The sequence below is a fragment of the Homarus americanus genome, unplaced genomic scaffold (genome assembly GCF_018991925.1).
Source record: "Homarus americanus isolate GMGI-L3 unplaced genomic scaffold, GMGI_Hamer_2.0 scaffold4896, whole genome shotgun sequence".
Taxonomy (NCBI): Eukaryota; Metazoa; Arthropoda; class Malacostraca; order Decapoda; family Nephropidae; genus Homarus; species Homarus americanus.
In genome coordinates this window covers 7921483-7935040 of record NW_024749657.1, presented here as the reverse complement: position 1 = coordinate 7935040, position 13558 = coordinate 7921483, and the positions used below count along the sequence as shown (strand labels likewise).

At 34.0% G+C, this 13558-nt stretch overlaps 1 protein-coding gene across 1 annotated transcript in view; it reads left to right on the top strand.

The window, feature by feature from the left end:
• The window catches only part of LOC121853601 (muscle calcium channel subunit alpha-1-like), a gene marked incomplete in the record, with an annotated part of 305963 nt that overhangs the window by 160292 nt on the left and 132113 nt on the right, over nt 1–13558 (top strand). Inside the window, 4 exon segments of the mRNA XM_042347854.1 lie at nt 5952–6081; nt 7777–7943; nt 11349–11354; nt 12413–12430. Of these exon segments, the coding sequence (XP_042203788.1) occupies nt 5952–6081; nt 7777–7943; nt 11349–11354; nt 12413–12430 (321 nt within the window).

The window sequence follows — 13558 nt, the reverse complement described above, 5'->3', positions numbered from 1 at the left end:
GTCCTCTTCAGATGCCATATCATTTAATCAAGGGGAAGTGTCATGACCAGTTATGATTAATATGTAAATTAGAAACTGTTGTGATATAAAGGAAGGATTGAGCGTGTGCATTTTACTTTTGAAGCAAGCCAGGGATGAGAATGTAACCTATGGAGTATATTGCTTGCAAGCTCTCAACCTTCTGAGGGTCTTATCCCACAAGTCCTGGGATACTGACCGTAAGACCCTTTTGAGACTGTATCATGGTATCGTGGGGTCAGAGCTGTCTAATGGTTGTGACCTGTATTCTTCAGCCACACCAGCCAGGCTAAAGACCATCAATACTATCCATTGCACTGGCATCCATTTGGTCACAGTAGCCTTTAGATCCTCTCCAGTACCCAGTTTTCTGGTGGATGCTCATGTATCAACATTGGATATGCATTGCCAGTCCCTGATGGCCCGCTGCTGAAAGTACAGCGTCTCCCTAGATCTCCAACACGGGAGGCCATATCCGATAGGTTCATGGACTGTTGATTTACCCTTCACCCACTCTTTCCCCAATCTATTGGCTTTCGTGTCCAGAAGCTGATTGACAGCTTGTCACTTCCCCAACTCCTTAGTGAAGGTGCTGACCATGGCTCCCTGGGACTTACCGGAGGTGCACTTTTGCCATTACTTCCCAGGGAGCAAGGCTGATGTCAATGAAGTGATGGCCAGGATGTATTTCCTGTAGCATGGAATTCAACATGATGACTCAGTGTATGTTTATACAGATGGCTCCAAATCCGACGCTGGTGTTGGGTTTGGAGCCTTCTTCCCTGATTTTAGCCACAGTGGGAGACTTCCCACCTTTGCATCTATTTTTATTGCAGAGCTCTTTGCTATATGCCTAGTCCTTAAAGAAATTAGCACCCATATTGTTTACACTTGATTCTACTCTTTATAAAATTTTCATTACTGTATTATTCGTTGCTTTATATATTTGGTGTCTTTTGTCGTGATATACATAATAATTAATGAAAAGAGAAGAAATAGTGGCGAAAATTGTGAATTTGTTTGTGGCTTACACTCGTATCTTGAAAGCTAATGTTTTCAAGCAGTTATATCTTTGCAAATATTAAATTCAGCATTAAAGTGAGCCAGAACTGGGTATCTTTAACAGTTATACATGGATCAATTTGTGATGTATCAATATTAATCAAACATTATATATGAGCCAAAGAGCTGCTTATTACCATCGGTTAAAAAATAAAAACGACTACATATATTGTGACATCAGTACTTGTTGCTTTCTACCTTCAGCGGCAACTTTTGATTTTAATGATCTATGAGGGACCTGGTTGTGATAGGAAGATATAACTAATTGTAATTAATTTTTTCCAGCTGCCACTATCACACTGTATCTGAGTTTCCAACTCAGTCACTTAGTTATGGACTCAACCAGAGAATGGGATTTTATTATTCTTATTTTTTTTTTTAATATTTTCTTAACATAAGGAAAATAATCTCATTTTTGGGGTAACAGAAGGGTTGGAAAATACACTGTTATAAGGGTTAATATCCCCCAAACCATACACAGGTTACATAACCAACTGATACACTGTCATTTTCATTAGTGGTACTGCATTTCTTCTGTTCACTAAATTTTTCCTTTTGTATTATGCTATTCTGTTCATTGCATTACTCTTACCACAGTCACACAATAACAATCCTCAATTTCTCCATGTTTCAGTTCCTCCTTCACACTTTCTTCCAAGCATTTACTGCAAGCACTGTACTGCATCATTTCGATGTACAGTTGTGTGTTCTTCTTTCACCTTTATACTATATACTGCCAGTGGTATTGTCACTATTAATTTGTCCCCTTTGAAGATGAAACATATCCCCTTATAGAATTCTCTTTACTATAGAGTCTAACTTGTACTGTATGAATTACATATGTTAATAACAAATACATAGGCTGAGAGAGCCCCATTTATCCATGTTTACTATATTGTTGGTCTTTTTTCATCAGTTTTCACAGTACCGGTAGTTAGGAATTGTAAATAATACACTTTCCATATTTTGCATCGAAATGCAGTTGGATCATTCCATTACTATTTGTGGCCTAAGAAGGCTTCACTGCTTAGCAAATTTATAGGTTGTGTACTGCCTTTTTTCTTTTGCACTCCTTAGCTTGGTTTAATTTCCTGTAGCAGTTCACTATTTATCCTCAAGTCCTTACTAACCAAACCACTGCCTATAAAAGCAACACCACTCCAAGGACTTTTTTCCTTCACCTTTGTTTTTTTACTACAGTACTGTAGTTTAGTTTTTATAATTGTTTTTAATTTCTTGTCGCTTGACAATTTTTTAATGAAGTAAACATATAATTTTATTATCTTTATGGAAGACCTTAAAAAAGTTTGTTTTGAATTGCATTTACTTTTTAATTTTTGAGAAAATTATTGGTAGTTTAAGGACACATCTCCCCATTTCCTGAGGCTGGGAAGTGCATTGACCTCAACAGGTGTATAAATGCAAAACCTCAGTCAAGAGACACACTGCTCACTGCATGTGTTGCACTCTCAACCTGTGGCCTCTTATGGGCAGTGGCAATGAGAGGCAAAAAATCGCAGGAGTGCACAGGATTTAGATGAGGAACATTGAATTTGAACAGAAAAAATGCAGTAACACCTGGGAGTAAATAATAAAAAAAACATTAGATAATAGATTAAATATATTAGGAATTGGGGATAATCTTCAGCTTAGTGGAGGAGAAGGGAGAGAGAACTGATAGATGAGAAATATTACAAGAACAATGCAGATGTACGAATACTGTGTGTGCAAATCCAGTTCTTGTAAAGAATTATGTGTAAATATCTTGAGGCTATTTCTGGCTGGTTGTATAAAATAAAAATATAAATTTGTACTATACAATATGTTGGAAAAGATATTAGCATATCTAATTAAATGTGTTAATACTGTCTAGAGTATTTCCTCATATGTTTGTGTATACAGTATATTATATTGTATATATTATTCGTTTCTTTAATACAAATCTAGTAAAGAAAATATCAATATGTTACACGATACAGTACTGTACTGACATAGTGGTCATTGAAGGATGGCAGGTTATGGAGATGTAGTCTGTAATTTAATGTTACCCTATATGTAAATTGAGGCCTCAGTACTTCTGCCGGTTAATGTAAAGTCATCTTGACATCAGTGGCCAGCAGGTGGTTCAATCCCACTGGTTAATACCTTGTTTACACCCATACAATTTTATATTAACCACCTCACAAAAAATGGATTACGTGAAATATAAAAAATGCGTCACAAACTTAGCAACACAATATTCAGCTCCTGCCGCTAGAAGAACACTACAGTTTATCTACATACTACATGCTCAACACTTATCCAACATAACAATACTGTACCGCAATAGAACTTCTACAAAAGATTAGAACTAATACATATGAAGCAAGAAGACAACTACAGTAATGTCAATACCATTAAAGCAAAGTCTGATTAGTCTTTTGTCTGACAATTCTTTCACTTCCACATCTCCTTATTTATTATTCTCTACATCCTATTCATCCCATGTATAACTCTCAATCATATCATTATTGTTTCTTCTAATTAGTATGTTCCTCATACTTCCAGAGTCCATGCCTCACACCCATAGAGTAATTGTGTCTCGGTAATTCTTTATACATTTGCATCTTTGCTTCCTTTTGACACATTTCTCTCTCTCTCTCCAAATATTTTTTAATTTATCTTTTACTGTTACTCTCTCTCTCCCTCACCTGCTGTCTGATTCAATTTATCATTCATTGTTTCATGTGCTGACTCATCCACTCTCAAATATATGAAGAATATCACTTCCTCCCTCTATATTCAACCAAAATATTTCTTTTCTCTTGTTCGAGATATATTCACCAGCAATTGTTACTTTTCTTTCTACATTGGCCACTAGAGAAATGTCGATTGCAAACAGCACCTGACTCGCCTCCCATTTACATCCATTTCACTATTTACTTTGTAGCCCCTTTCTCACCTTTATTATTATTGTCCTATTAATAAAAATATTGTACATCAATGATAACAAAATCCTGTACATTCCTTAGCATGATTCCACCCTTGTTTCTTTCTAATACTGTATATCCCTCACCCTCTCCTTAAAATTCGGGACAATATTTACCAATATCTCTGTTTTTCTGGTTGTTTTGATTATTTCACACACTTTCTTTTTTATCTTCTGTATTGTGTACCTTTTTATGATCCAGAAATGCTACAGTTTTTTCTTTTAGTCTTTAGAAACTTTTCACTGATGATGGTACTGTACTTCATTCAAACACCAGATCGATTTTTCATCTTTCTTCTCTCGGCCCACACTGCTCTAAGAAACTTGGGTTTTGTAATAATTCTCTCATTAATGACTGTACTATAAACTTTCCCAAGGTATAATTCAAGAGACATATTCCTGTGTGATATTGTAATTAACCTTTTTAACTGTATAATATAAAAATTTTAAGATACATTTTAAATTTTCCAGATAAATTAGTTTGACACCAGCAGAAAATAACTGATGTTAAAGCTCAGGCCAATCAAAATCTATAAATCACTGAAATGTAAAGAGATGTGGGGACCATGTACTGTATAGTGTAATAGATGCTTTGGGCCAGTGTCTTAGAGGTAGACTTGAGTCAGGTATTCCTCATACTGTCTTATGACTAGGTACAGCTACTAAATAATTTTGGCATTCCTGTCTCTCCATTTTCAACATGTATTACGTCCATTATTTATGTCATTCAGAGCAGGATAGTGCATACATATGCTTTTCAGAGTTTATTTTTAGAAAAATATTTATTAAGACAATGAAAAACAAAAAAGAATATGAGAGTTGTATGGGGATAAATTGTAATAAATCTTTGTTTGAATATCAGAATTTATGACAAAGATATATTCAAATCTTTTACGGTGCTCCACATATCCAACTTTGGGTTTCTTTCCTAAGATTTATAGAATGTTTTTACCTTCAAGAAAAAATTTTGCACCATCATATTTTTTAATATGCAACTCGAATGAATATCAAATTTGGTACTGTACACTACAGTGAGTACATTGCCTGACCTGAGTATATCTCTATACGAAGCCCCTAATATTTCATTGTTCAGATATGTCATGTTGCCATGCATTAAGAGAGAAATCAGTATTTGTGGTATGTTTGTAACATGTCATGGAGCTTCAGTCTTATGTCAGCTTATTTGTCTTGAGAAGCTTCTTAGATAGTTTATGAATTGCATTATGGCAACTGCTTTGACACAATGGCAAGATATCAATTTCTCATTACAATTTACTTCTCTGTACTCATATTGGCTTCCACCAAATTAATGTACTGGGTAAGAAAAGACAGGGATTTTAAGATGTGTTGAATTTTGATAAGTGTAATAATTTTCTATGAAAAAGAAAATTTAAACATTAGAGAGTAATATTTAATGTTCTTAATCTTCAAAGAAAATTAAAATATACTTTTTATATGAATAATTTTAAACGAGGAAAAGTTTTGGCATGGGTAAGGTGAATTAATCTGTGTAACATCTGATTGGTTAGTTGGGACAACATTTTATAAATTATTCTCATACAGTATTGCTATGTACAGTATATATATATATATATATATATATATATATATATATATATATATATATATATATATATATATATATATATATATATATATATATATATATATATATATATATATATATATATATATATATATATATATATATATATATATATACGTGTAATACTCTTTTTAATTGACTCATTAAAAGGGCTTTATGTCTTAATAACAATAACACATTGAAACATATTTATAAAATTTTACTTGTTCTTTGAATAACACACATTGACTTGCTTTTCAGGTATGAAGTGCCAGGTACTTCCATGAAATCATTAAGTAACTTATATGATTTTAACAGGTTTCGTGTTTTCTGCCATACTGTCTGCAACCACAGTCTCTTCAGTAACGTCATTCTTGTCTGCATTCTCATATCATCTGGCATGTTAGCTGCGGAGGATCCTCTTCGCTCTGACTCTCAACGCAATACTGTGAGTTATTGTTGTAGCTGATAATTTTCATCTTACTTGGTAAGAGTTACATTTAATGAAAGAAGCAACATACAATCAATCATTTCATGTTTATTTGTATGTCAAAAAGATTATCAATAACTGCAAGTTGATGTAACTGCAAAACAAGTACAGTAGACTCTCTTTATAGTATATAATGCATTCTTGGAAACTGCCCCTCTAAAGTAATCAGCTTAATGACTGGCTAAAAGAGGCTTACATCCCAACCTTACACTAAATCATCAACCTCTCCCTCAAAAAAATCTGAAACCTTTACTAGCTATCCATAATCACATTTCAGTATTGCAGCACTTGCATGTGTTTCACTAATACAGACTTGTCTATTGTTTGGCTAGTGAGACCCTGCTTGTCAGTTAAGCCCTTACACTGATATATAAATCACATTGGTATTTTTCACTTATTGCTGTTGTGGGTAGACACCAGTGCTGCACAACCAAACCGGAGAATGTCACTTGAGTGCTTCAAAATCACCAGATATTTCAATAAAATTCAATACAGTGGAAACTAACTAGTTCTTGAGGTTTGGTTCCTGTACTTCTCATGAATTAGCTGGGTTTGGTTAGGTTAGGTTCATGTGTTCCTCATGATAGAATTAGCCATGCTGGAGATTCTTAACAATTGGAGTCATCCCTTGCCAACCACACAACAGCGTATTAAATTTTTAAGTGTCCATGGATTTCCATGGTTACCACAGGAGATTTCTAGCCCAATGCAGCAGGAATGTTTGCTGGATCAGGCCTATCAAGTAGTTCGTCTTGTTTGTTTCACCATGTACTGTACATATCCCTCGAGGAAATTTTTTTTATCATGTGCTATACTTAGGTCTCCTTCCTTCATTAATCTCTTGAAAACAATTTGCTTATTATCATCTGTTATATTTTACACTACAATAAAGCTTTATACTGTCCTACAATAGTCATCACTTCACCCTCATTTTCTGTGTCATCATAATTTTATTATTGATATAAGCATCAGAATAAATATAAAAAAAATATAAAAAAGATGCAGGCTACATCCATGAGTACAAATGTTTTGTGAAAAGTGTTCACCAGTTATATGAAGTGGATACAAACTTACTCTGATCTGCCCAGCTCTTACATGTATTGTTTGTTCTTTACCCTGATCTGTATGCTCTCATGTAAAATAAAAATATCAATAAGTTGTTCATACACACAAAACTTTAAACGGTGTAAAACCTTACCAGTATTATGCAGATTTGCTTTCTTAGGGGGAGCAGTGTTGCTAGGGAGAGCATCGAGGCCAGATGTGCAGCATCAGGGGAGGGGGGGACTGCTCCATGACTCTTTTTTTTATAAGTTAACTGATAACTATTGCTTTGGGACTGATTGCCTATTTCATCACTCAACTCTGCTACTGTCATTCACCCTAACCCTTTCAGATACTCTTGACCCTTATATGGGTTATATGAGAACCATTCAGGGTGAAATTCTCAACCCAATAAATATTGCTAGAGTAATAGTGAACGATGTTGCCAATGGAGCTCTATGCTAGCAGCTCAGCACTGTCAACCCTGCCGGGTGATAGTACTCACTCAGGCATTATCACTCATTATAAATTTTAATAAGAAACGATGATCATCTTTTATTTGCTATACTTATTATATGGTCAGTGCACAATTGATTATTATATTTTCAGATCTTGAACTACTTTGACATCTTCTTCACATCAGTATTCACGGTTGAAATCTTCCTGAAAGTTGTGTCCTATGGTTTCATCTTACATAAAGGCGCCTTCCTTCGTTCTGCCTTCAACGGCTTAGATCTGTTGGTTGTGGCCGTCTCTCTCATCTCGTTTTCCTTCAAGTGAGTTGATTATTAGCATTCTCTGTATCTGACCTCCCATTGTGTGAATGTGTTGGTGTCTGTATTGTGTTACCCACAGTCATGTAATGCTGAATGATTCCATTTCTATTTGAATTCTTCACCTGTTTCTCCCTCAAATATATCTATCCCTAGTCTTCAATCACCACAAACTCTCTTCATCCCCTGCAATATTTTATTTGTTATGATATTTTGTGAAGGTGATTCTTTTAATGAAATCAATCTACAGTATTTAAATATGTAACAAAATTAAGCTCTTCTATGTAATCTATGTTAACATATTACCTGTGTGTAAATAATTTACCAAGTTCTTCATCTTTACTGTATCATCACAAAATTTCTGAATGTAAAGGATCCAGCGTATGTGAATTTGTATACGTTTTATCATGAGTGTAAGAACAGCGATCTTGAGGGCGATGTATCCCAGATGGCAATTATTACATCCACTGCGTCCTTCTCACCCCCATTCCCCTTCCTTTAGTAATACAATAATAGTGTATCAATATTAAGTTATGTTACAGCCTACATACCCCATTGTTTATGTGATATGCTTTCTGTGATCAGCATATATGACAGATTACAGATTTTTGTGGTATTACAATGACTTTAGTTAGTCATTTTGGGGTAAAAGTCAGAGTTAGTTGAGGAAAGAAAGGGAATTTATTACATGCTGGGTGGTGGTGATATAGAAAGGATTTTGCAACTCCCAAACCATGACGAAACATTAGTGTATGATGGTATGGAATTTCTTTTATTAGCACTGGTCACCTAACTGAATAAGGGAGAACAGATCTTACAAATGAGAAATTTCTGAGAAGGGAATATACACCAGCTCTAACATATGAAATACTGGTTTTATAGTCAACCAAGTGAAAATACTCTTAACAGTCAATAAAAAAAATATTATCAGATTTTGGTGCTGCTCTGTAATAATTAAGAGTGATGGGTGCTGTTTCCTAAAATCATTATGAAAACACAGAATTTCATCTTCCAATGACCTATGATGCTGCTGGAGGATTAAAATAATAAATATGAAGTACATGGTGGATATATTATGCCTGTATTGGTTACAGTTAAATCTGCAGATGGGTAACATCATCAATATACATCTACACCTAGCAGTGTTTATGTAATAGAAGGGATTGCTTTTAGTTCTGGGAACTGGAGAAAACGGTGAAACATTCATCAAGTATTGCATAAAATGATCTTTTTATATAACTTAAACTTCTTCCTGCAGAAAATATTTCCTCAGTCATAGACAATTGGCTCAAATCTTAAGATGAACTGATTTTATAATTGACAGCATTTAAAAAAAAATGCAGGGAGATTAGACAAAAGGCAATGTTAAATTATTCACCTAGGCATCCACATGCCAGAGACTGAAGATATTTGAAGCAGGATAATTTAAAATGATTCAGGTTATATGACATAGGAAAAACACTCTGTGGCAGGGAGTTCCACAGAGTGTTAGTCCAGTGTGTAAAAGAGTTTTGGTAAGGAGAGGTTCTGTAGAATGGAATTTCAACAGAAAAGCCATGGGCCCTCCCAGATGCTATCCTGGGCTAAGTGAGGGTGCATGGTGGTGGCACTAAGTGTAGCTTATCAGATCTTTGACCATGAAAATATCAATAGAATAGGGAAAGCAATGAGATATCCCTGTGAATGTGGAATTCTAGAAGTTTTTGGTAATAATGATAAAAAACATGCCACATTTTATGCCATATAAGATGCACTTTAAAAAAATATGGCTAAAAGATCACTCTGTGTTGTTGTGGGTCTCTCGTAGTTAATTAATCCCCCAGATGCTGTCTCCAGTAGGTTAAATCTACATAGCCCAACTTCAGAATAAAAATGTTATTGTTTACTTAAATGTTTTCTTATTACATTATTATTACAATTATTACTTTTAATTAATTAAAAATGGAATTATTGTAAATATTAAAGCTGGATAGCCCAAAATGATTATCATCTACCGTATATGATGTCCAAATGTTTCTGAGCTCTTCCAAGTGTTACTGTCTATTAATGTCATACTTGTCGCATCTAGCTTTCATTTTTAATAGGTAACATCCTTTTCCCTTTGAAAGAAACTTGAAATTATGGTGATAATAGTTAATAATGCCAACAGCAATTACCACTCGTTCGTGTGTCTTATATATCGTAAAATATGGTAATTGAAGATTGAAGAAATCAAAATTTGCCAATCAAAATTGTGGTCGTGTAACTTCTGAACATCTCAGCTTTTAAGTGTTACTAGCACTTTTATTTGATCAGGAATAACAATAATACAAAATTACTTAAACATTTAAATTTGGTCAAAGCTGAGCAGCACTTAGTACCTTTATATTAAAATAATTAATTGATAAAAAGCTACATTTGCAGCGCAGTAGGATGTCATTTCTTTAACTAGAGTTATTCTAAATCATATGTGTATCAGAGACTTCACCAACAGAAAGCATATCATGAGACCACAGATAATCATTTCTTGTAAAGTGAGTTCTAACTGGTTGAAAATAATCATATTCTGTATTTGTCATCTAGTTTCACCTTAAGGAATGAAGAGAGTGATGTTGGGAGTTATTTGTGCATATAAACCAAGCTCATGTGTTGCTTAACATTGTCATACATGTAATTGTAATAATGTTTATGCCTTATTCATCTTTAATTGAGAAGTAGCACATGGAGCATTGGATTACTGATCACAAATAACTTTATGTATAGATCCAGTTGTTTGTTGTCTCAGGATGATGTATCTGTACTTGAATTTTTAAATAGGTCTCACCAGTTTGTGAAGATTTTTTACTCTGGTCACTGATCTTAATTCAACTTTGATATAGGATGGAATATTTGATGTTCTTAAGAATAATCAAATGTTTGGAGGTTTAGGTATACAGTATTCCTTCATCCCAGTTACTAGAACCCACCTTTAAATTTTTTTCATTAGAAGTCAGAGCTGGTTTACTTTTTCGTATTGTTCATTATCTGGACAAGCAGTTTTAATTACTCAGTGTAAATAAAATAGTTTAATCAATGGGAGATTTCTACAGTTAATAGTCATACCACAAAATATTTTGTAGTACAGTATTTTCATACATTTAGCTAGAGTTCAATCCTGATTTGATTATATTTCCTTCACTCCAGACCACATGTAGAATTTTAATTTATTATCCTGTGTAGAATATTCAAGTTACACCAGTGAAACTTCTTTTTCTGTCCCTAGCAACCTACTCTGACATTTGACTATTTTTATTGCATTTTCCAAAGATTAGTTAATTAGTTACATATCTCCTCTTTCTCTAGCTATTCTCCCAAATCTTCTATACCATTATGAATTTTCACGTTCTTAGCTGCTTGCCATATATTGTGATATTTTCCAAACCTTTCAAGGCGTCTGTAAGTAGAATTCTGACCGTTGAAATGCAATTAACATTTTAAGAAATTTGATTTTAGACGCATAGTGCAAGAAATATATCTTTTTCTTTCAAAGAAATAAAGTTTGACTTAGATGCATAGTGCAAGACAGTACATAAGTAAGTGTTTTGTAGATTTTGATTTGTTTTTGTTGAGATATGTTTGTTTTACACGCCTATCAGTGTTTCAGTGGTGGACTGTACTGTAGAATTAATGAGATATAATTGTAAATGATTGTGTCATCATTTGCCATGCTGTTTGTTAGTGTGTAAATAATCTAGGCTCTCAGCTGTTTGTTAGTATGTATATGATATATCATTAGTGTGTATATAATATATACAGTATTACTATAATGGTATCAGGAATGTCCAGATTATCTTAAGAGTTATGTTGCCTCATATACTGTTCTTCCTTCTGTAGTTGTATTGGTGACTTACTTTCCCTGCATTTCCATTTATGTTTGTTAATTTTCTTGTACTGTTTGGTATTTTTTTAAGAAGAAGCATTTTTTAGGTTATCTGTCTGTGACAATATTTTTTGTGTCTTCTGTGTCTTCCTACATACCAGTTAAGTTGTCACTGTTACCTTTATTAACTTTAAATTTGACTTTAACTATTTTAATCGGGTTATAAAACCTTTGTCTCTCTCTCATTTCTGCATTAAATAACAGTAATTGTCATTTGAGTGACCTTTGATTCTTGTTAATATTATTATTCAGTGTTGCCAATGTATTTAAATGTTGCCTCGAAGTACCCTCCTTTACAGTTTGGATATTGTTTTTCAATCAGCTATTATCCAAAGAGGTATCTGTCAGCTATGAACACATTAATAATTCTTTATAATCTTCCAGTGTAAGAAAAGATTCCAATGTTGACATTGTATAGATCAGTGATATCAGACAGGTACTTCTTTCCCTTCTCATCCTTGGCAACACTGCAAGTACACAGTAGTAACCCCGCCTCTTTTATATGTTTCCGCTATGACGCGGTTGACTAACATGTGTTCTCCCCTTCTCTTCCCTCCCCCGTACTGTGTGGCAGCCGCGACCTCACCACCAGGTATTTGTGTACCCTCAGGTTTCCCTCCCCATTCCCTAGTTGCCATGGTGATGCCCTGTCCTCCCCAATGAACATGTCTTGTAATAAACAGTTTAATGCATTGTCCTTTCCAGGAGTAAAATTATTACCCCTCAGGGGACTAAAATTGCACAAAGCGGCATGTCCTGAATGCTCTTCCAAATACAGTATACGCCTCTTTTATGACTCTTCAAGTGATGATGGCTTTAGACCGTATTTAAAAAAGGCTCAGAATCCATTGACATTTTGTTGTAGATTATGAGCCGTGAGGAACTGTGTCTGAGTGCCATTACACTTATGATGTCACCTAAAATTTTCTTCCCATATTTGCATTTCTGTTGCCTGGAGTCTCGCTGAGCTTTTATAGTATAATCACCTTGATTTAACTAGCTTACAGGTAAATAAGTAGAATTAATCTTAGATTTATATCAAAATGTAAATCTGGAAGTTTATATTACATTTAGTATTTACTGCTTGAATACTGCAGAAATAGTGCAATAGATGAAAATGAATGTATTGCAGGTTAGTAATATATTTAGAAAAGCTGATATATAAATAGCATTGCATAGTATTGTAAGTTGACAGAAGTGAGAGAAAAAGCATCATGGATTAGCATGTTTCTTACTGTACATAGAGTAAGAGTAGATGGAGAGAGGGTGAGGACAAGTGTGGGATGCATGAAAACTTGTTAATACAACAGTAAGTTTAGTCATCTTGCAATAATAAAAGAATAAGTGATTAAGAATGGAAAGTGTTTGTTATGTGGCCATTTGCATATGCCAGTTTTTAACAATTAACAAATAATTTATTGACATACTAATAGACTTGTGAAAACAAAATTGGATACAATAAATTCATACCTAGATTACTGTGAAATAAAGCATTTCTTGAATGTAACTTCTTAATGTCAGAATGTGCGAATACTTTGTTTTGGCAAAGAGCCTATAATCCATAAAGTAAATTAAACCAAGAGATGCATTTACAGCTACTGAGGTGTACTGTATGATATTTTATCATCTCTTTCTGACACTTCATTCAGTATAGCATATCATGAATCTCTCACAATTATTTAATAAAAGAAAGCTTAGGTTTGTTTGTGTAACAGTTATA